General features: G+C 41.0%; 1 protein-coding gene across 1 annotated transcript; it reads left to right on the top strand.

Moving 5' to 3' along the window:
* Window positions 1-7,920: 7,920 nt before the first annotated feature.
* Window positions 7,921-20,851, top strand: LOC118840719 (THO complex subunit 3-like). Its single transcript, XM_036748064.1, has 6 exons — window positions 7,921-8,271; window positions 9,006-9,162; window positions 13,541-13,745; window positions 17,307-17,468; window positions 17,749-17,849; window positions 19,516-20,851. Exons 1-6 carry the CDS (start codon window positions 8,005-8,007, stop codon window positions 19,677-19,679), a joined length of 1,056 nt encoding a protein of 351 aa, XP_036603959.1. The 5' UTR covers window positions 7,921-8,004; the 3' UTR covers window positions 19,680-20,851.
* The last annotated feature ends 492 nt before the right edge of the window (window positions 20,852-21,343 follow it).

Below are 21,343 nucleotides of genomic sequence, written 5' to 3'. Positions count from 1 at the left end.
AAGTCCCATTTTTTTCCCTTTGGGAGCTTATTAATAGCTTGTTCAATTTCTTTTTATGAAATTAAATAATTTAAGTACTCTATTTTTTGTTCTACTAATTTGGGCATTTATTATTTTTGTAAATATTCTCCATTTCATTTGAATGTCAGTTTTATTGGCATACATTTGGGCAAAATAGTTGCCAATAAGTTCCTTTATTTCTTCTTCATTTGTTATAAATTGACCTTTTTTATTTTCTGTATTGGTAATTTGGTTTTCTTCTTTCACTTGTTCAATATCAAATTAGCTAATAGTTTACCTATTTTATTGGCTTTACTCCTTCCCCCCCCCCAAAAAAAAAACCCAACAGTTTCTAATTTTATTTAGTAAATCAAAAGTAGCCAGACATCGTGGCACTTGTTTGTAATCACTGCTACTGGGAGATACTGAAGCTGGTGGTTTACTTGAGTACAGGACTTCTGAGCTGCAATAGGGATAAAGCTGATTGGATGTCCTCATTAAGTCTGGCACAAATATGCTGAACCTGTAGGAGCAGAGAGCCACCAGGCCACATAAGGTAGGGCAAACTGGCCGAGGTCAGAAAAATGGAGCAGGTTAAAGCCTACATCTTAATCATGATGGGAATTTGAGTGGCCTGAGAGTATTTTCAGCTTGAGTAGGATAGGCAGAATTTTTTTTCTTTCAATGTTGTTAATTTTTTTTAATGTAAAAAATGTCTATTTTGGTGTTTAAATGGGTTTTATTTATTGCTTTTCTAGTTTTTTTTAGTTGTATGCCCAATTCATTGATCTGTTCTTTCTTTTGTTTATGGAAGTGTTTAGATATATTAATTAGAAGAAAATTTTCTAAAGATTGCTCTAGCTGCATCCCCCAAATTTTGGTATGTTCTTTCATTGTTACCATTATCTTTAATACAAAAATTATCTATTATTTTTTTCTTTTTTTGTTCTTTGACTTACTCATTCCTTATGCTTATTTAATTTCCAATTAATTTTTAATTATTTCTTCAGCAATGCTTTATTGAATACAATTTTTCTTGAATGGTGGTTAGTAAAGGATGTATTTAATATTCCTGCTTTTTGGCATTTTATTATGAAGTTTTTCTGGTCTAATGCATGGTCAATTTTTGTAAGGTGCCATGCATAGCTTAGAAATATGTATTTGCCTTTTTTTAGATTCAATTTTAATTTTTTCAGTTTCAAATTTTTTCCCTTCCCTCCTCCATCCACTGAAAAGGCAAGAAAAACAAAACCCATTACAAACATGTACAGTATAGTCATGCAAAACAAAATTTTCACATTAGCCATGATGCATTTTCCTTTATATTCCATTTGGTAATTTCCAGGGTTCTGTCCTATCTAACTTTTCTAAAATTCTATTTAGGTCCTTAATTTCTTTCTTGTTTATTTTTTTTTATTCAATTCATCTAGGCCTGCAATGGGCATATTGATGTCCCCTACTATTATCCCTGTAACTCATCAATTTTTCCTTTACATTTAGATACTATGCCATTCAGTGCATATATGTTTATTCTTGACATCAATTATCTATGGTACCTTTCAGTATAATGTAGTCTCCCTGTTTATCTTTTTAAATCAAGTCTATTTTCATTGTTTCCCTGATACCATAATTGCATGTCTTGACTTTTTGCATTTAGCTGAAACATAATAGATTTTGCCTCAGTGACTTATTGGAACTCTGTGTGAATCTTCCCGAAAGCATTTTTTTTTTGTAAATATCATATTGTTGAATTCTGCTTTTTAATCCATTTTGCAATCTTCTTTCCTTTTTTGGTGAGCTCATTCCATTCACATTCATGGTTATGATTTCTAATTGTGTATTTCCATATATCCTATTAACCTGTAGCATGCACAGTGGACACACTCCAGTAAATCATCTCAACTAAACCAGGTTTACGGTAACTGATAGGCCTCAAATCCATCAGTGAATTAGGGGGTGTCTACCCCAAGCATGTGAAGTTACCCCAGCACCATGGGGTTGATTCTCTAAGTATACTATCATACCAACTGCAAAGAATGATAGTTTTGTTTCCTCATTGCCTGTTCTAATTCCTTCAATTTGTTTTTCTTGCCTTATTGCTATAGCTAACATTTCTGGTACGATATTGAATAATAGTGGTGATAACAGGCATTGTTGCTTTACCCCTGATTTTACTGGGAAAACTTCTAACTTATCCTTATTACCGATAACATCCTTATTACAAATAATGCTTGTTCTTGGTTTTAAACAGATATTACTTTTCATTTTAAGGAAAGCTCTATTTATTCTCATGTTCTTGTGTTTTTAATAGGAATGAGCATTGTATTTTGTCAAAACCCTTTTTTTGCATCTATTGAGATAATCATATGATTTCTGTTGGTTTTGTTATTGATATGGTTAATTATGTTGATAATTCTGCATTACTAGTATAAATCCCACCTGGTCATAGTGTATGATCCTTCTAATATATTGCTATAATCTCCTTGCTAGTATTTTATTTAAAATGTTTGCATCAATATTTCATTGATTCATTGATCTGTTCTTTCTCTATTTTATTGATGCAAACACTGACATATAAATTTTCCCCTAACTATTGCTTTGGCTGTATCCCATAAATTTTGGTTGTTGTCTCACTGTTGTAATTAGATCTATTTTGCTTTTGCTTTGTCTGAGATCATGATCACTACTCAGTTTTTTTCTTTACTTCAGGTGAAGCATAATAGATTCTTCTCCAGCCTTTTACCTTTCACTCTGTGTCTCTCTGCTTCAGTTGTATTGCATATAATTGTCTGGGTTTTGTTTTGATCTTCTCTGTCACCAAAATAACTTTCTATGGTCAGATTTTTTTTTGTTTGCTCATTTTTCCAGCTTATTCCTTGACTTTGAACTTGATATTAATGTTGGGCTCTGCTCTTAGTGTGGAAGAGGCACTCTGGCAAGCTTCAGGTGTGTGTGTGTGTGTGTTTGTGTGTGTGTGTGTGTGTATGTTTCTATCTTCAGAACTAATTCTGGGGACCTACAAGTTTTCAGTTCTTCCAAGGTGGTATGATCTAAGGAGGGGTGTGGTCACTGCTCTCCTGCCCTATGCCCTCATCTATGAGTAACCACAAGCACTCTTTTCCATCCTGGACCTGTGACCAAGATCCTTGCTCCTCGGCAGCTGCAATCTCTAACATGATTGGCTCCTCCTTACCCTGGGACTGTGACTCAGGTCTATGACCCAGATGCCTGTTTGGGCAATGCAACAGAGTCCTACACTCAGAGCCAGCAAAGTGTCCCTTGTAATCTCCTTCTGACCAGTGATTTGGCCCCCTTTACTGTCTGTGGGCTGAGAGCTTTGCAAGTTGCTGCCTTGTGCTGAGTTGATGGGGCCTTGCCTGTGCTAGACTGTGCTTCACTCTTACCTCAATGAGCCAGACCTTCCCTGTCAATTTTCTAAGATGTCTTGGGCTGGAAAATTGTTTCACCCCCTTCCTCTTGTTGGTTCTGCCACCCCAGAATTTGTTTTGAGGCATTATTGTTGTTAGGAGGGGAAACTGGGAGGGCTCAGTGGAATTCTTGTCTTAATCTGCCATCTTCAATCAGATCAAATTTTGATGTTGAAACATTTGATAGTGCCACAATTTTACTGACAAGAACTTTCTTTTCTGGGTCTTCAATAAGTGTGGCTGTAGCATCTGCAGATGCATTTGCTAGGCTGCATTTCCACAAATGATGGCTTCGGGGGCTGAACTGGAAGCAGTTCTAATGGTTTGGGGGATACTGATAGGCTCTTGGACTCAGGGTCCTGGGTTGTTTCCATTAGGGTCTGAGAGGAAATAGCAGTCAAGGAGATGGCAATGGACTGACCAGTCTGGCATGTGCTGCTTCCTTGGATCATGGCTGTGAAAGCTGGACTGGAACTCAACAAGTGCTCCCTGGGGTGCTGCCATCCCCTGAGGCTCCCTTATTCATCTACCCATTGGTGACAGCTAGTCAGCTGCTGTTGCTGGTGGTGGAGGAAGGTGGGCCCCTTCTTCACAATGATTTTTTTCCCTCAATGATGGCTGCTGGGACTGGGGTTTTGGGAGATAGGGATATTCCCTATGTTCTTTGCCTAAGGGTTCTGGGCTATGACCATCTCGATCTGGGGGAAGATGGCAGTCAAGGTGGTAACTTGTACATGCTACCCCTTGTATCTCCCTCAGAATACCTTGCTGCTTCGGGTAGGCTGAAATGCCTGCCCTGTATATGGCTGCTGTCTGGCAGTTGGTGGGGAGGGCTGGCCCTCTCTCCATAAGAGCTGCTTCCAAAGTTGATGGCTGTAGGAGCACCTGTGCTTAAGTATGTATCTGGCACTAAGGATGAAAATAAAGTAAAAATGAAAGAGTCTTTGCCCTCAAGGCACTTACATTCTAATGGGGGAAGAGAACTCATAAAAATAGCTGAAAACTGGGGGTGAGATAGGGGAGAAGTATCTACCACAAAGGAAGGGATGGTGGTGAAGTCTGAAGAGTAAGCAGCACACCTGTGAAAGGAGTGAAGCATGGTCAGCTTGGGCCCATGCCCAAAATGGCAGCTCCCAGGATGAAAATCGCCAGTAATAAAAGGGGGCTGACATGAGGAAGAATGGCCCAGGACTGGAAGGCCTTAGACACTGAGGGAAGTTGTAGGGTGAGAAGGCAACTGAGTCATGGTGGCAAAGTACAAAGAGTTGAAAATACTGTAGGGAGGTGAATCATCCATTAGAACCAAGAATCAATAAACCATTTATTAAGCACCTACTACACAATCTGCACAGGGCTAACTACTAGGGATCACAAGACAAAAATGAAATGGTTGGCTCTTGCCTTCAAGGCTTATATATTTGTAACCTGCATTTCTAAACCAGAAACATTTTGCATGCCTCTGCATATGCAAGAGGCTATTCCAATACTAGGATGATGATAGGACACCAAATGACTGTAGGAGAGTAGTAAATTTGATGGAAAAGTTTTGGGGAAGAACTGCATTCTTCCAGAGACACTCACGGATTTAGAAATTCTCTGAGAACCCCTCCCATTTGGAGGGAAAGACTTTGAAAACTTTGGATGTAGGGGAAATAGCTCTTCAACAGATCCCGAGTTTCTACCTTGCCTTCTCAAATACTTTGGAAAGAGAATTTTCTTCTAGGTGACAACAGGATTTTTCTCTCTTGATTCTGATGGGGTGCTTGGGTGCCTGTGGTTGGACCCTGGTTCCAAAATCACATCTAGTTCCAAAATCACATCTCTCCCTAGCCTCAAAACATGGTGCCTAACAATTTCTCCCTAGCAAAACAGGACAGGATGCTCTAACAAAATTTTTACCTCTCTTCCTGATACAGTAGCCAGCTACACTTATAGAATTTATTAGTTTGAACTAGCTGTGTACTGGCTGAATTGGCTGTGTATTGGGTCATAGAGATATTTACTACTCACTGACCTATCATATGCATCCTAAACTATACACCTTTACATTTATCTAGTCTAATGAGACATTGATGGAAGCAGCTTGGGTATTTCCCAGTCAGACCTGACCCTTCGTTGACTTCGTGATGTTTCAGGCTTAAAACCACACCTCCACGTAGCCCCTCCTTGGACTATTTCCCTGTGAACTCTGGGTAAGATATCTGTGCAGCAGATACAAAAAGTACATGTTCCTTTAGGAACTGACCACTCCTTAACCACTCCCTAATCCTGCCCTGAATCACCTAATTAAAATATATGGCACATGTCACCCCTGTAAGGTTGCAGGTTCCCTAAAAATTATATATTTGATGAAATTGATGAAAAAGTGTAATAAATCTTTGCCACCTTGACTTAAAGAATACCTGAGTCCATGAATTCGTTTCAGATGGCCTCGACCCTCTTCAGTACTCTGTTCCTTGAGGGGTACCCCGCCTCGATGACCCTGTCTGGGAACTCCAGTCTTGGTGTTCCTGTACTTCATCTCAAACCTCAACATTTCAAGCTGAAATATTATCTTGCTTCCATCAGAAGAAATCATTCATTCTTGTGTATTTTTCTTGTCTACTCTAATTTGTATCACCACCAATTTCTTTTTCTACTGTTTTACTTACTTGCTATTCAATATTTCTTAGAATCTTTCTGTAACCAGTCTTTGTGTTTATTGGGAAGGAGCCAGGCTGACAGACATAAGTTTGGGGATATCTTTTTCCCTTGAGGGTCAGTGACCAAGGAAGTGGCTTTTGTTTTGAAGTTACTGTACCCTGTACAGGAACATTTAAGCAGGCACATAGATACACAGTTGGTTCATGGTAGTCTATAAAATTACTGGGAACAAAGAATTAGCAAATACTGAACCACTGCTCTTAGAGGTTAGGGTTAGGTTCTAAGAGCCTCTGATCACATCATTTACTTTAGCACTTTCCAGAGCTGCATTACTTACAGATTAGTGAATTTGCTTTTCCTTGATGTATCTATTATTGATTCACATTTAATATTACCCAAAGGAATCTTATCTAATACTTGTCTTTTCTCTGTAAGGCACATCACAGCCTTCTAGTACTTAGGAACACTAGACAGCACTTTAGCACCATCCTTGGGAGCCATTTTAAACAGTGAAATCACCAACAAAAAACCACAAAAATGTGAAAAACAAAAAACGTGGTTTAACAGACCACAAAAAGGAGAATCGTTTACACTATGAAACTGAAACAAGGCAGGGGTTCTCCAGAAGGTTGTTGGACCTGAGCTAGAAACCTGAGCATAGGGTGACTCAAATTTTAGCGGCTATGTTAATGTCGATGAATGATTATAACAGTGTGAATACAGATTTTGGGTTTACAGATAAATTTTAGCTAGGAGATGAGGTTGCAAATACGAAATCTGTAAAAATGAAGATCAGATATATTTCTAGTTCAGTTTACCGAAACTCATGGCCCTTCTGCTCCTTTCAATTACATTCTACGGAGGAAACGTACACATAAAGTCATATACAGAGAGTAAATATGAGTTGATCTGTGAAAAGAGGTTTGGGGGTGATTAGAAATAGAGGTGGATTTTGAGGCCAGAAGGGGGGAAGGGGAATGCATTTCAGGCATGCCAGCCAGTGTAAAGGCACGGAGAGACAGGGCACGCGATGTCATGAAGGAGGAGAAGCAAAGCAAGTTCCACTGGTCTGCGGAACCGTGAAGGGGAGGAACGTGTGATGAGTAAAATGGGGGTGATGATAATAGCACTTACCTCCTCAGGGATTTGGGGAGATTCAAATGAAGTGTCTGTAAAGCACTTTGCAAACCTTCAAGCGCCATGCAAAGGTTGGCTACTATTATTTTATTTATTATTTGTTAATATGCCCGGAAAGCAGCCGTCAAAGGTCGCTCTCAATTTCCCTGTCTTCTGCGTTCACCTGGATTGCCAAGGCAGCCTTTCTGGCTTCCCCCGCAACCCGCTCTTTCCGCCCCGCCCCCACGTCCCCAGCCTCTTTCTGCACGGTGTCGGTCTCCCAAGGGCATCAATGGCCTTCTGTTTCCAGGCTGTTTCTAGGCTAACCGCTCCCGCTCAGCTATGGCACAGGAAGACAAGATAGCAGGGAAAATGTAAGACTATCGGAAGCAGGACTTGAGGAGATGCCGAAGGACGGTCAATATTGAAAAGGGGTCACAGGAGAGAGAGTACTCTGAAGGATGGGAGTTGTAGTTTTAAAACCCTTTCCCATTCTTCCACAGGGGGCTGGGGCTGTGTGAATGCGCTTGCGCCACTCGGTTCCCCACGCTTCCGGAATCGGCGCGGGTCCCCGGAGGAGTGCGCTTGCGCATTTCTGGCGGCGGCGGTTCCTCGCTCCTGCCTAAGGGGTGGTTGGGTGGGCTGAGTGCGCTTGCGCGATTCCGGCGGGAGGCCCCGGCCTCCTAGCTTCTCCCCCTGTCGGCGGTTGGGCGGAGGGAGTGCGCTTGCGCGTCTCCGCCCCAGCTGCCAGAGCGGCGCGTGGGTGGCGGTTGGCGTTTGCTGTCTTGCGCTCGGGGCCCGGCTCTGTGTGCGCAGGATGGCGGGCGCCTCGACCCTGGCGGGGAGCTCTGCGCTGGGGCTGGGCGCTGTTGGGGGGGCCTGGCCCTGGGGTATCTCTGCGGGAGGCCCGTCCCGCTATGTGGCCGGGATGCAGGAGCTGTTCCGGAGCCACAGCAAGACTCGCGAGTTCCCGGCGCACAGCGCCAAGGTGCACTCGGTGGCCTGGAGCTGTGACGGGCGCCGCCTGGCCTCGGGCTCCTTCGACAAGACGGCCAGCGTCTTCTTGCTGGAGAAGGACCGCCTGGTGCGCTCGGCCCCGGGGGGTGGGGTGGGGGAGGCTGCAGTGCAGGAGTTGGGAGTCTTAAGGGGCTCCTGGCCCTGGAAGGCCAAAGTGGGCTGCTTGATTTTTCCTCTACACGGCGACATTTCCATCTCCCACCACCGTGCCTTTGCACAAGCTGTCTCCCCTCCCAGCTTCTGTTCCATTTAAGGCTCCACCTCACACACAAAGCTTTCCTTGTTCCACTTCCCTTCCCTCCTCCATTATTATTGCTCCATTCTTAACACGTTGTTCTTGTTTGTGAACTTGTACTTCACACCTCCCTCCCCATATGTTTGAGGGCAGTGACTTTTTCTCTTGTTTTTGTAATTTTCATTCTTATCACAAACACCTGTTGCTCTGATAGGTGGCTAATAAATATTTTTTTTGAGCTGAATTGAAATATCTGGAGATTTGGAGAGTAGAAAGTCATGGAGGGGTACTGTGTAGAAGACAGAGGAGAAACGAAAATGTGTGAGGGTGCTGGGCACTGTAGGGATGAAGGGTGGGAGGATAAGGGAAGTGGAAGATTAGAGGAGGGGGGGACAGGAGCTGAAAGAAGATCATGGGGCCAGGGACTGAGGAAGAAGTGATGGGCATCTTTGGAAGTGCTGTGGGTGGGTGATGGAGAAGGGTCATTGGGGCGGCTATTCCCAGTATTCCCAAGTGGCCCATGGAAGTATTTGTATCTGAGCTAATGAATGCCATCCTCATTTTAGGTAAAGGAAAATAACTACCGAGGGCATGGGGACAGTGTGGATCAGCTTTGTTGGCACCCGAGTAATCCAGACCTCTTTGTCACTGCATCTGGGGACAAAACTATTCGCATCTGGGATGTTAGAACTACAAAATGCATCGCCACTGTGAATACTAAAGGTGATTCTCAAGAGGGAGGAAGGGACTGTCATGGTGTACTGTAGTGTGTTACATGGAAAGTGGAGTAGAAGACATAGGGCAAAGTCCCAGTGACCTGGAGAAAGTAAGTTCACCTCTGAGTCTTGGTTTCCTTTCATTAAAATTGTGATAGTTATTTTCACCCAGGCATCACAGGTTTTCCTTTGGAAAAGCAGTATATAGAAATGCGAGCTAATATTTTCATGCAAATTATTCACAGAAGTTATGTTAAAAGCATTTTTTTCTGCCTGTACATCCATCCATCTATATATGTCTACATATCAACTGGTCTAGTGGAAGGAACACTGGATTTAGATGTCATTCAACTTGGACTCATGTTCCAGATCTGTTACTTGGTAACTTTGGATAAATTATTTGAACTTTCTTAGCCTGTTTTCTTATCTATAAAATGAGAATGATATTTGTACAATCTGCTTTACAAAATGCAGCATAGAAGCTAGAGAGACTCGAGTTCAAATATGTCCTCTGAGACATCTGGCTGTGTCACCTGGGACAAGTCACTTAGCTTATCAGTGCCCTGGGCCCATGGTATCAAACTGAAATAGAATCTCCGCGGGTGCCGTATTGATTTAGAAAATCATAAATTAAGGTATATTTTATAAATTTTGTTAAGCTTTTCTTGGTTACATTTTAATCTGTTTGGGCAGGGGGTTTGACACCTGCTTTAGGCAGCTCTCTTAGAGGGTAAGTTGCAGAGGAGATGCTGACCTGTATTTGTAGAGGGAGTCTGTTCACCCCTCTTCACTCTCCTTCCCACCATGTTCCCTATACCAGTGAAATCACGGGTCCAGTTCTTATACTTGTCTCCCTTACAAGTTTGTTGTGAGGAATGTGCTTTGTAATCCTTAAGTCACCATAGAAATGAGTTTTGAGTTGCCATATTTGATAAGAGGCAAGTTTCACTGGCCTGCGGAACCGTGAATATTTAGCAGCTTAGGTGTTATGTTCGTGACTAATACCAAACTTACTAGTAAGTGCAGTATTCCAAGAAAAGTTTTTTTATGATTAATTTATTTATTTTTAGTTTTTAACATTCATTTCCACAATATTTTGAATTACTGATTATCTCCCCATCACTCCCTACCCCAGATGCCATGTATTCTGATTGCCCCTTTCTTGCCCAGTCTGCCCTCCCTTCTATCACCCCACTCTCCTCTCTCCCATCCCTCTTCCCTTTACTTTCTTCTAGGGTCAGATAGATTTCCATACCCCATTTACTATATATCTTATTTCCCATTTGCATGTAAAAACAATTTTTAACATTTGATTTTAGAACTTTGAGCTCCAAATTCTCTCCCTTCTTCCCTCCCCACCCACCCTCATTGAGAAGGCAAGCAATTCAATATAGGTTATACATGTGTAGTTATACAAACCACTTCCATAATAGTCATGTTGCGAAAGACTGACTATATTCCCTCCATCCTATTCTGTCCCCCATTTATTCAGTTTTCTCCTTTGACCCTGTCTCTTTTCAAAAGTGTTTACTTCTGACTGCCCCCTCCCCCAATTTGTCCTCCCTTCTATCATCCTACCCTCCTCTTATCCCCTTCCCCCCTACTTTCCTGTAGGTTAAGATACCCAATTGAGTGTGTATGTTATTCCCTCCTTAAGCCAAATCTGATGAGAGTAAGGTTCACTCATTCCCTTTCACCTTTCTTTTCTTCCTTCCACTATAACAGCTTTTTCTTGCCTCTTTTATGTGAGATAATTTACCCCATTCTGTCTCTCCCTTTCTCCTCCCAATATATTCTTCTCACCCCTTAATTTTAATTTTTAGATATCCCTTCATATTCAACTCACCCAGTACCCTCCGTCTAAATATATGTATATTCCCTTCAGCTACCCTAATACTGAGAAAAGGTCTCGTGAGTTACAAATATCATCTTTTCATGTAGGAATGTAAACAGTTTAACTTTTATAAGTCCCTTGTGATTTCTCTTTCCAGTTTACCTTTTCATGCTTCTCTTGATTCTTGTATTTGAAAGTCACATTTTCTATTCAGCTCTGGTGTTTTCATCAAGAATGCTTGAAAGTTCTCTATTTCATTGAAAGTATATTTTTTTCCTCTGAAGTGTTATACTCAGTTTTGCCAGGTAATTGATTCTTGGTTTTAATCCTAGCTTCTTTAATCTCTGCAATATCATATTCCAAGCCCTTCAGTCACTTAAGCTGCTATATCTTATGTTATCTTGAGTGTGTTTCCACAGTACTAGAATTGTTTCTTTCTGGCTGCTTGCAATATTTTCTCCTTGATCTGGGGGCTCTGGAATTTGGCTACAATATTCCTAGGAGTTTCCTTTTTGGGATCTTTTTCAAGAGGTGATTGGTGGATTTTTTCAACTTCTATTTTACCCTCTGGTTCTTGAATATCAGGGCAGTTTTCCTTGATAATTTCTTGAAAGATGATGTTTAGGCTCTTCTTTTGATCATGGCTTTCAGGTAGTCCAATAATTTTTAAATTATCTCTCCTAGATCCTGGATCAGGTCAGTGATTTTTCCAATGAGATATTTCACATTGTGTACTATTTTTTCATTCTTCTGGTTCTGTTTTATAATTTATTGATTTCTCATAAAGTCATTAGCTTCCATTTACTCTAGTCTAATTTTTTTTTTTTTTTGCTTTTTGGCAGGGCAATTGGGGTTAAGTGACTTGCCCAAGGGCACACAGCTAGTACATGTGTCAAGTGTCTGAGGCCGGATTTGAACTCAGGTCCTCCTGACTCCAGGGCTGGTGCTCTCCTCACTGCGCCACCTAGCTGCCCCTACTCTAGTCTAATTTTTAAGGAATTATTTTCTTCAGTGAGCTTTTGGACCTCCCTTTTCCATTTGGCCCATTCTGCTTTTTAAGGCATTCGTCTCCTTGTTGGCTTTTTGGATTTCTTTTGCCATTTGGGTTAGTCTATTTTTTAAGGTGTTATTTTGTTCTGCATTTTTTTAGGTCTCTTTTAGCAAGCTGTTGATGCATTTTTCATGATTTTCTTGCGTCCCTCTCATTTCTTTTCCCAGTTTTTCCTGTACTTCGCTTACTTGCTTTTCCAAATCCTTTTTGAGCTCTTCCATGGCCTGCGACCAATTCATTGATGTAGGATTTTTGACTTTGTTGACTTCTTCTGATTGTATGTTTTGATCATATTTGTCACCAAAGTAAGATTCTGTATAGTCTGAATATTTTTACTCTGTCTGCTCATATTTCCAGCTAATTACTTGACTTTTGAACTTTGTCAAGGTATGACTCTCCTTCCAGAGTAGAGAGTGCTCTGTCCTAAGCTTCAGGGGTTTTGTGAAGCTGTTTTCTGAGCTACTTGTAGGCACCTGTAAATTTTCAGGTCTTCTGAGGTGCTGTGATCCAAGGAGAGGTGTTTACTCCTCTACTGACCTGTGCTCTGGTCTATGAGTGACCTCAAGCACTCTTGTTTGCCTTGGAACTGCCAGGAAGACTCCCTCTCTACAGCTACCACAAGCTCTGCCGCACCAGTGCTCCTCACCCCAGGACTTCTACCCATATGACCTATATTCAAGCAGGGCAAAACAAGAGAATCCTCCCTCAGAACCAGCAAAGAGACGCCTGCTCTCCCACTCTGATCAGCCACTTAATTCCCCTTACCATCTATGGGCCTGGAGCTCCAGAAGCAGGCACTGTTGCTGCCGCTGCTGTAGCCACTTCCAGTGACCCAGGGCTGGGGCTAGACTGTGCCCTTCTCTCACCCAGGTCCAAAAGAGTTTTCCTACTGACCTGTTTGTGGGTTGAGAAGTCTGGAAACTGCCACAGCTCAGTGATTCAGTGCTCTAAGGCCTGCTCTGGCCTGGCCTGTGCCAGCTTGGCCCCCATTAGGCTGTGCTTCGCTCCCAGCATCGTGGGATAGACCCTTCCCAGTGATCGACCAGGCTGTCTTGGGCTGGAGACATGTTTCATTATGTGGGTTCTATAGCTCTAGAATTTGTAGAATTTGTTTAGAGTCATTTTTTACAGCTGTTTGGAGGAATTTGGGGGAGAGCTCAAGCAAGTTTCTGCTTTTACTCTGCCATCTTGGCTCCACCCCCCAAAGAAAAGTTTTAATCCTGTATTATCCTAATGACCCAAAATGCATTTATATATGACAGATCACCTTCACAATAAGCCTTAGATGTGATAGTGCAAAGATTACCGGCTTCATCTTGTTGACCGAATCTTGCAGGCGGTGATGTGCCCAGTCATACAGCTAGTAAATATAATTGATTTTTGAACCCAGGTCTTTCAGCTTCATGCCCTGTGTCCTTTCCATTGCACTGCAGCCGCTCCTTAGACAGCCTGTTTGGTGGATCTTGGTCAAGTCAGTTTGCTTATTTTCTTCCTTTCCAGGGGAGAATATTAACATTTGCTGGAGTCCTGATGGGCAGACCATTGCTGTGGGCAACAAAGACGACGTGGTCACTTTCATCGATGCTAAGACCCACCGTTCCAAAGCAGAGGAGCAGTTTAAATTTGAAGTAAACGAAATCTCCTGGAATAATGACAACAATATGTTCTTCCTGACAAATGGCAATGGTTGTATCAACATTCTCAGGTAATGGTGTCACCCAGCTCAGGGTAATTCCTCTCCTGTTTATAGCTGCCACAGACTTGTGGAATGTTAGAGCAGGTAGGGACTCGAGAACCTGGAATGTCTTATTGGATTGCTTAATCAATTCACATTTAAGGTTAGACTTGTTAGGTTTGTGTTTTCCTCTGATTTGATTTGTACTGATTTTTAACCTCACCTTTTAAGTCAGTACTTAGTTCCTGTGATTACTTTTGCTTGTGCTATCTTGATGCTAGTCTCTGCAGAGATTCTTCCTCTGCTCCTATTTAGCTGTCCAGTGGAAAAGGGACCCTAGAAATCATGTAGTCCAATTTCCTCACTTTATGGATGAGGAAGCTTAGACTCAGAGAAGTGGTTTGCTCTAGGTTGTTGGTTAGTGGTTGAACTGAGGATTCATACTCAATGGTCTCTCCGTTATACCATGTTTCTGAACATTTTGAAGGTTGAGATGCTGAACTAGGCAGTAAAAATTCTTGGAATAATAAGGCTTGGGAGGAGTGCTATAGTGAGAGATATTTTAGCTCTACTCCCTATCATGGGTTTCATTAAAATAGTCATTACTTGGGGAGAGAATGTGTTGGTCAAAGTGACTTATTTGCAGATTTACAGAGAGAAAGCAGCATGGTGTAGTAAGAGCCATTGAAAGACAGCAAGGGTTAGATCCTGGTGACTTGGATTTGAGTCATTGTATCCCCTTGGGCAATTCACTAAACCTGTTCACTAAAACCTCAGTTTCTTCCTCTGTACAATGAAGGGATTTAGCCCTTTTCATTTTGTGTCTTGCATTTTGGTTGCTTTTTTTTTTTATAATTCATAACATGAAGACATTCTCTCTTATCACAACTTAGGCTTATATAATGCTTTATAGTTTGTAAAATAGTTTTCTTAACCCTGGGAGGTAGGTCAAGTGCCAGCATTATCACCCCTAATTTGCCATGTATACAGTAGGTTCAGAATGGTGCAAGCTCACCTAGTTACTGTCTAAGTGAATGTGTTGCAGCTTGACTCCAGCCTATGTGATTCCTGAATCTATTGCTCAGTCTACTAGGCCATGGCACTACTCTTATTCCTTCAGTACTTGAGAGCTTATTGTGTAAATTGTGCTGTACTAGGTTCTGAGAAGGATAATATATACAATAAGTACTGATCCTTGTTCTCAGGGAGTTAAATGAGATCAGCACAGTCGTGTAGGTGCCATGCGAGTGATACAGAGTGAGGAAGGAATGATGTCTGCATGTTGATAGCATACAAGGAGTACAAACTCAATGCCAGGTGAAGCTCAGGGAAGCAGAGTAGGTGGAGATGTGGCTACGGCGATAGATTTACCATGTTCTTTTGAATGAAGAGTTGAGCATCCTCCCTATTGACAGGTGGAAGAAGCAAAGACGAGGCTCTACCACTAGCAGTGATAGCTTGAGTGGGTCACTTCCCCTGGTGTTCAATTTAAGAGGAGTTTGGACTAGTCTTAGGATGATCTACTTAGAGGTGGGAGGGACCTGATCCTTTAATTCTAGAGATGAGGAAACAGGCCCAGAGCCCAAAATAGCACAGGTAAAAAGTAGCAGACCTAGGATTTGAACCTTGGTCCTTTGACTTCAAATCCAGTGCTGTTTCTCCTGTACCATGCTAAAGTCTCTTGTAGCTTTTGTGTTCTGTGATGCTGTATCTTGTATTTCCCTGTTGGTCTTGAGAGCATCACTGTCCTTCCAGTCACTTAGTTTCACAACCTAGGATTCTCCCTTGATTGTCCTCCCTGCTTTTCCCTATTTTCTCTCCTCTTCCCTCCACTCTCATAAATTTCCAAGTCCTGTTGCTTTGACATTCATAATATCTTTTGCGTTCATTATCCACTCCAATCTGATAAACTTTAAATTTTTAAAATTACATTTCTATTGTCAACTGTTATATTTACCTCACCAACATTTCTGCCTCTATCCATCCTTCCCCTTCTAAAGAGCCACCCCTTATAATGAAAAATAAAAAAGGACAAAAAAGTTCAGTAAAAAGTAACCAACGCATTAAAAAAGCCAACATTATGTATGTGTTCTATACTCTTAGTCTCCAACCTCTGTAAAGAAATAGAGGGGAAGTGCCTTTTCATGTTTCTTCTTTGGGGCCAGGCTTGGCCATTATAATTTTGAGGATTCATTTTCTGTTGTTTTGCTGCAAGTATTTGAGGAGCTTAAATCCTGTCAGTAAGCATTTAAGAAGTGCTTATCATGGGTTAAGCACTATGCTAAGTGCTGGAGATACAAAGAAGGGCAAAAATAGCCTTCAAGGAACTCTCTTCTAATGGGAGAAACAAATAAATGAGTACCTGGTAGATATGTAGAAGATATGAAAGGTGTTCTGAGGGGCCAGGCAGGAGTGGGAAAGGCCTCTTGCAGAAGGTGGGATTTAGTCGAGTCATGAAAGAAAGCAATAGGTGGAGGTTGGAGGGTCACCTTTCCAGTCATGGGGAGAGCCAGTGCAACAGAAGGGAGCTGGTAGGTGGGCTGTCATGGTCAAGGAACAGCAAGTAGACCAGTGTAGATGTATTGTAATTCCCTTGTCTTTTCACTCACACCACTGTAGTTCAGGGCTTCATTTTCTCTTGCTTGGATTAATTAGTGGCCTCAATTGAGGAAAGTAGGGGATAAAGTGAGTAGAGCTGGATCTGGAGTCAGGAGAACCAGAGTTCAAATGTCATCTCAGATGCTAGCTGTGTGACCTTAGGCAAGTCACTTAACCTTTCTTAGTCTCAGTTTCCTCATTTGCAAAATGGGGACAGTGATGTACCTCCTTCCTGGGGTGTTTGTGCAGATAAAATGAGGTATTTATAAAGTGTGATATAAAATAGAATGTGATGAAGTTTAATGAGAGATGGAGACAAAGTATACTGGGAAAATGTGAGGAAGGGAGAAGTCACTTGGAGCTCACATTTGTAAAACTGCTTTTTAGTTTAAAAAATGCTTCCCTTAAAACAATCCTAAGAGAGGTACTCAATCACCAAGCATTTATTAAGTACCTAGTATGTGTTGGGCACTGGGGATACAAAGACAGACATGAAATAATTCCTGCCTTCAAGGAGCTTGCTGTGCATTTTATTGCAGAGACAACATGGATGTTTAAATAATATATAAAATAAAAGTAAGTTAACTGTGGAGGGGGGGGAGGAAAGGCTCTAGTAGCTGGAGGATGAGAAGCATGTTTATATAGCAGGTGATGACTGAAATAAGCTTTGGGAGAGAAACTGTTTATGAACTATGTGCCAGAGGGGAATTCTAAGAGGTGGGGGTGAAGAGGGAATAGATTCCAGTCATGGGGAGGGGTTAGGGGAGATGTAGAAAGGATAGGTATTATGAATGTTAATCCTTCACCTGTAAAGGTGAAGATCAGAAAGAGCAAATGTAATTGGTCTGGTTGCCCCACAGTCAATTAGAATTTGGGTCACCTCCTAGTCCAATGCCTTTGCTAAGAATTTAGATCCCAGGATGTCAGTGGGTTGCACTTTGAGTATGTGGATAGATGATCCATGTGCCCTGTGCTGTGTTTTTTTCTTTCTAGCTATCCTGAGCTGAAGCCTGTGCAGTCCATCAATGCTCATCCTTCCAATTGCATCTGTATCAAATTTGACCCCACGGGGAAGTACTTTGCCACAGGAAGTGCTGATGCACTGGTTAGCCTTTGGGATGTTGACGAATTAGTATGTGTGAGATGTTTTTCCAGGTCAGTAGCACTTAATCTCTTTTACCTGTATGTGCAGATGGTTACTCCTCCTTTGTGCCATTCTCCTTTGTTCTCTATGTTTCTTAGGTGGGGTTCACACAGTGTGCTAGAGGCTTTTTGGTACTGTAATATTTTGTGGATATCAACTCAGCACTCAGTCGGTCCATCTATTCTTACTGTGGGACTAGCCCATTTCCTTTTCCAGTCATACATGTGTGTTGTACATAAAAAAATTTTATTTAATCGTGAACAGAAATCCTACCTTCTCCCTATGCTACAGATTGGATTGGCCAGTGAGAACCCTCAGCTTTAGCCACGATGGGAAGATGCTTGCATCAGCATCTGAAGACCACTTTATTGACATTGCTGAAGTAGAGACAGGTAAAAAAATTCCATATAAGGAGATTATCATCATGTCCAGTGATACATGCTTAATAAACCTATTTCACAAAATCACAGGAAGTACAGCTGGAAAAGACCTAGAGCGCTGTTCTAGCTTCCATTTTTACAGATGTGATAAAACTGATATGAAATACTTGTCCAAGATGTCACAACTAGTAAGTGGCAGAGCTGACACTGAAAGGTTTTCTAAAGTTAAGGACCCAAGAATCACTTTCTGAGTGAGCTGTATTATGCACCCCAAAAGTTTTACCTTTCATAAAAACAAATTTGTGGTGATGGGGAGGTAGATTATGTCCATTTATGTTAGAGTTGCATTTTGTATCCTATTTTTAATAATTTGTAGGTACCTTTCATTTCTTCTAAATGTTCTGAAAATGTTCAATATTTTTAGATCAAAAGATTTTATAAAATTACTTTTGACACCATTTTAGAGTACTGTTGATAGGTATACAAGTTAGGGTTCTTCTGGAGGATGATAAGAACCTCAAAGATAAGAGAGTAAAGCACTTGGACAACCCTTTGAAACGCTGATGCAGTGATGAATAGCCTCTAACTTAAAATTTAAACTAATTTAGTGTTACATCTGGAGAGAGAAAGCCAACCTGTATGGATCTCAAGAAGTCAAATTGAGGGAAGCTTTGAGGCAACTTGACTTGATACCGCCTGATTCATCTTAATTTGAGGGAATGACCAAAAAACACTGGGAGGAACATTTTTTTATTCATACCGATGGATATGCAAATTTTCAGTTCTGGAGGATGATAAAAGCCTCAGTCAAAGATAACAGAAAAGAAGTTAGAATAAAGGACTTTGACAACCCTTTGAAGTTAAAATTCATACTGAGTGTTATATCTGGAGAGAGAAAGGCAACCAGATGTGAAATTGAGGAAAGCTTTGAGTCAACTTGACTTTATACTCATTGACTCATTTGAATTTGATGGAATGACCAAAAAACAGAAGATTTTTTTTTATTTATGCTGATTTTTGATCTGGATGAAAAAATGAAAGTTAGCCCTTTCTGATGTGCAGATCAACTGGTCAGATTCCTCATCTGCAAAATGAGGAACGATACATGTACTATCTACTTTGTGGGATTATGAGGAAAACATTTTATAAACCGTAGGTACTTCTATGTGGCTTTTTATTGACTCATGTTGCCCTTTGCTAGAAAATTTCCATCTTTTAAATATTGTCAAAATTTATTTGAAAGAATTTTAGTTGGTTCTTTTTTTGGTGCACTTGTTTCAAAGGAGAGAAAACTTGCCTTGTGTCCCATCTTGTTTTTCATTCTTACAAGTTTTTGTTAATGGAATAACAGCCCAGAATCACCTAGTCCAACGTATACTCTGGAAACAGTGGGGTGGAGTGGAAAGAGGAATGGATTTTGTCAGGAGACTTGAGTTTAGATCCTAACTGTGGTGTTTTCCTAGCTCTGTGACTTGGGCAAGAAGTTTTCACCTCTCTGAGCCTTAGTTTTTTCATCTTTAAAATGAGGATAATCCTTCCATGTTACCTGTAGCTCACAGGGTGATTGTGAAGAAGTACTTTTTAGGTCTTCAAGTGCTATAGAAATGTGAAATCTTATTTCTAATCATTCTGTATGTGACTATATCTGACTTTTGCTTTCTGTGTATGTTTATTGTAGGTGATAAGCTCTGGGAGGTGCAGTGTGAGTCTCCGACATTCACGGTGGCCTGGCATCCCAAAAGACCCCTGTTGGCATTTGCTTGTGATGACAAAGATAGCAAATATGACAGCAGCCGGGAAGCAGGAACTGTGAAGTTATTTGGGCTTCCTAATGACTCTTAAAATGAGATTGGAGGGTCCAGTGTGCAGAGGGGGAGTATTGATTCAGAAGAGAGGCTGGGATAAAGGCCTGGGAAAATCAGGCATCATTTTGTTTAGTTTATTTGGTCTATTTCTCCCTGTGTACATTCTGCCCCATCCCCAACATCCCAGTAGAAAAAGAAAGCTGTTTCCATGCTCATCCATTTGAATACAATAGCACATCTGTTAGCAGTTTTTTGTGGGAGTGGTGGGGTGGTAGAGTTTCCATTGTAGTAATCTGTTAATGGCAAAGAGCACTGAATTTAGAGTCAGAGCAGCTGAAAGAAGACTGGATTTGAGATTGGACGCCTCTATTCACAGCTTAGTTCAGATACTACCTAGAACTTTGCCTCTCTGGGCCTTAGCTTTCTCATTTTTAAAATGAAGGATTTAGATGATCTAAATCCTATTACCTTTCTTTCTCAGGGGATAGTCCTATGTATTTCAAGAATCCTAGGGGTTTCTACAGGGAGCTGAATAGTTTAACCAGCTTATTCCTTATTATCTTATTGCCTTTAATTTTTGAGATGTTGTAATGCTACATTTTGTAACCTTTGCTGACTCCAAAAGGTTGTTGGTCTTGAGAAGTGACAACCTCACTTCTTGATCAAAGATGGCATGCCCATATTAGTAACTTTATTTTGAATAGAGATGAAAAAGAAACACTGGTGCCTTAGTGCCTCACTCCTGAAAATAACATCTCCCTCGTCTGTAAAGATAGAGGTTTGGATTAGATGACTTCTAAATTCCTGTGATCCATTTTTTATAGCACTTGGTTTACAAAATAATTTCCTTACAATAACCCTAAGAGGAGGGTGGATGTGTTGTTTTGCCCAATTTATAGGTGATGAAGCTCTGGCATAGAGAGGCTAAGTAATTTACCCAGGAGTCACATGGCTAGTCAAGTAGGTATTTCTGCCTGAGTGACTGTGGGTGGTATAGCATAATTTCTAAGTCCAAGTTGCTACCTCATTCGGATATCCTCATACGTGATGTGTCTTCCTAGCTCTCCTCTGCTCATAGACATTCTACTTGTGGGGCTAGGGTTGGTGAACAGGAATGGAACATTTTGGGGAAAGTATTTTGTAAGAATAATTTTGATATTTTGGCATTTAATAAAAGTTAAGTTTTTGGGCATTCTTACGTTTTAGTAAGGTGGTATTGGACTTTTGTGTTTTCTTTTATCAGAGATGGTTAAATATGATTGTGGGTAACCTTACTCTTTCCCACTTTGAATTCTGATTTGAACCTCTCTGAGAAGGTGAAGCTGATAAGTGATCATTTAAGCGATCATTTGCTACCTTATGATGAGATTGGTTCGCATTTCTTAAATGAAAGTTTTCAAAGTGTTGTGAAGGATTCAGGTTGTTGTCTTTATTTTACAGGGTGGGTCTATTTTACGCTGGCCCAGAGGTTTCCAGTGGAGTACCCTTAGGGGTCTGTGTTTGGTTTTGCATTTAAAAATAAATTATATCAATAAATCTTTTTTTATCACCTAGATTTTCCTTGGCATCCTTCCCCCTCGAGAGCCATCTACAATTTAGAAAAGAATTAAAAAAAAAAATTCAGCAATACTGATAAATACATTGAAAAAAGTCTGCCACATTAATTCACACCTTCAGATCTACCCCTGCAAAAGAATGAGA

Source organism: Trichosurus vulpecula, chromosome 3 (genome assembly GCF_011100635.1).
Source record: "Trichosurus vulpecula isolate mTriVul1 chromosome 3, mTriVul1.pri, whole genome shotgun sequence".
NCBI classification, from domain to species: Eukaryota; Metazoa; Chordata; class Mammalia; order Diprotodontia; family Phalangeridae; genus Trichosurus; species Trichosurus vulpecula.
Note: the sequence above shows the minus strand (reverse complement) of the source record. Positions and strands in the feature narration are given on the sequence as shown.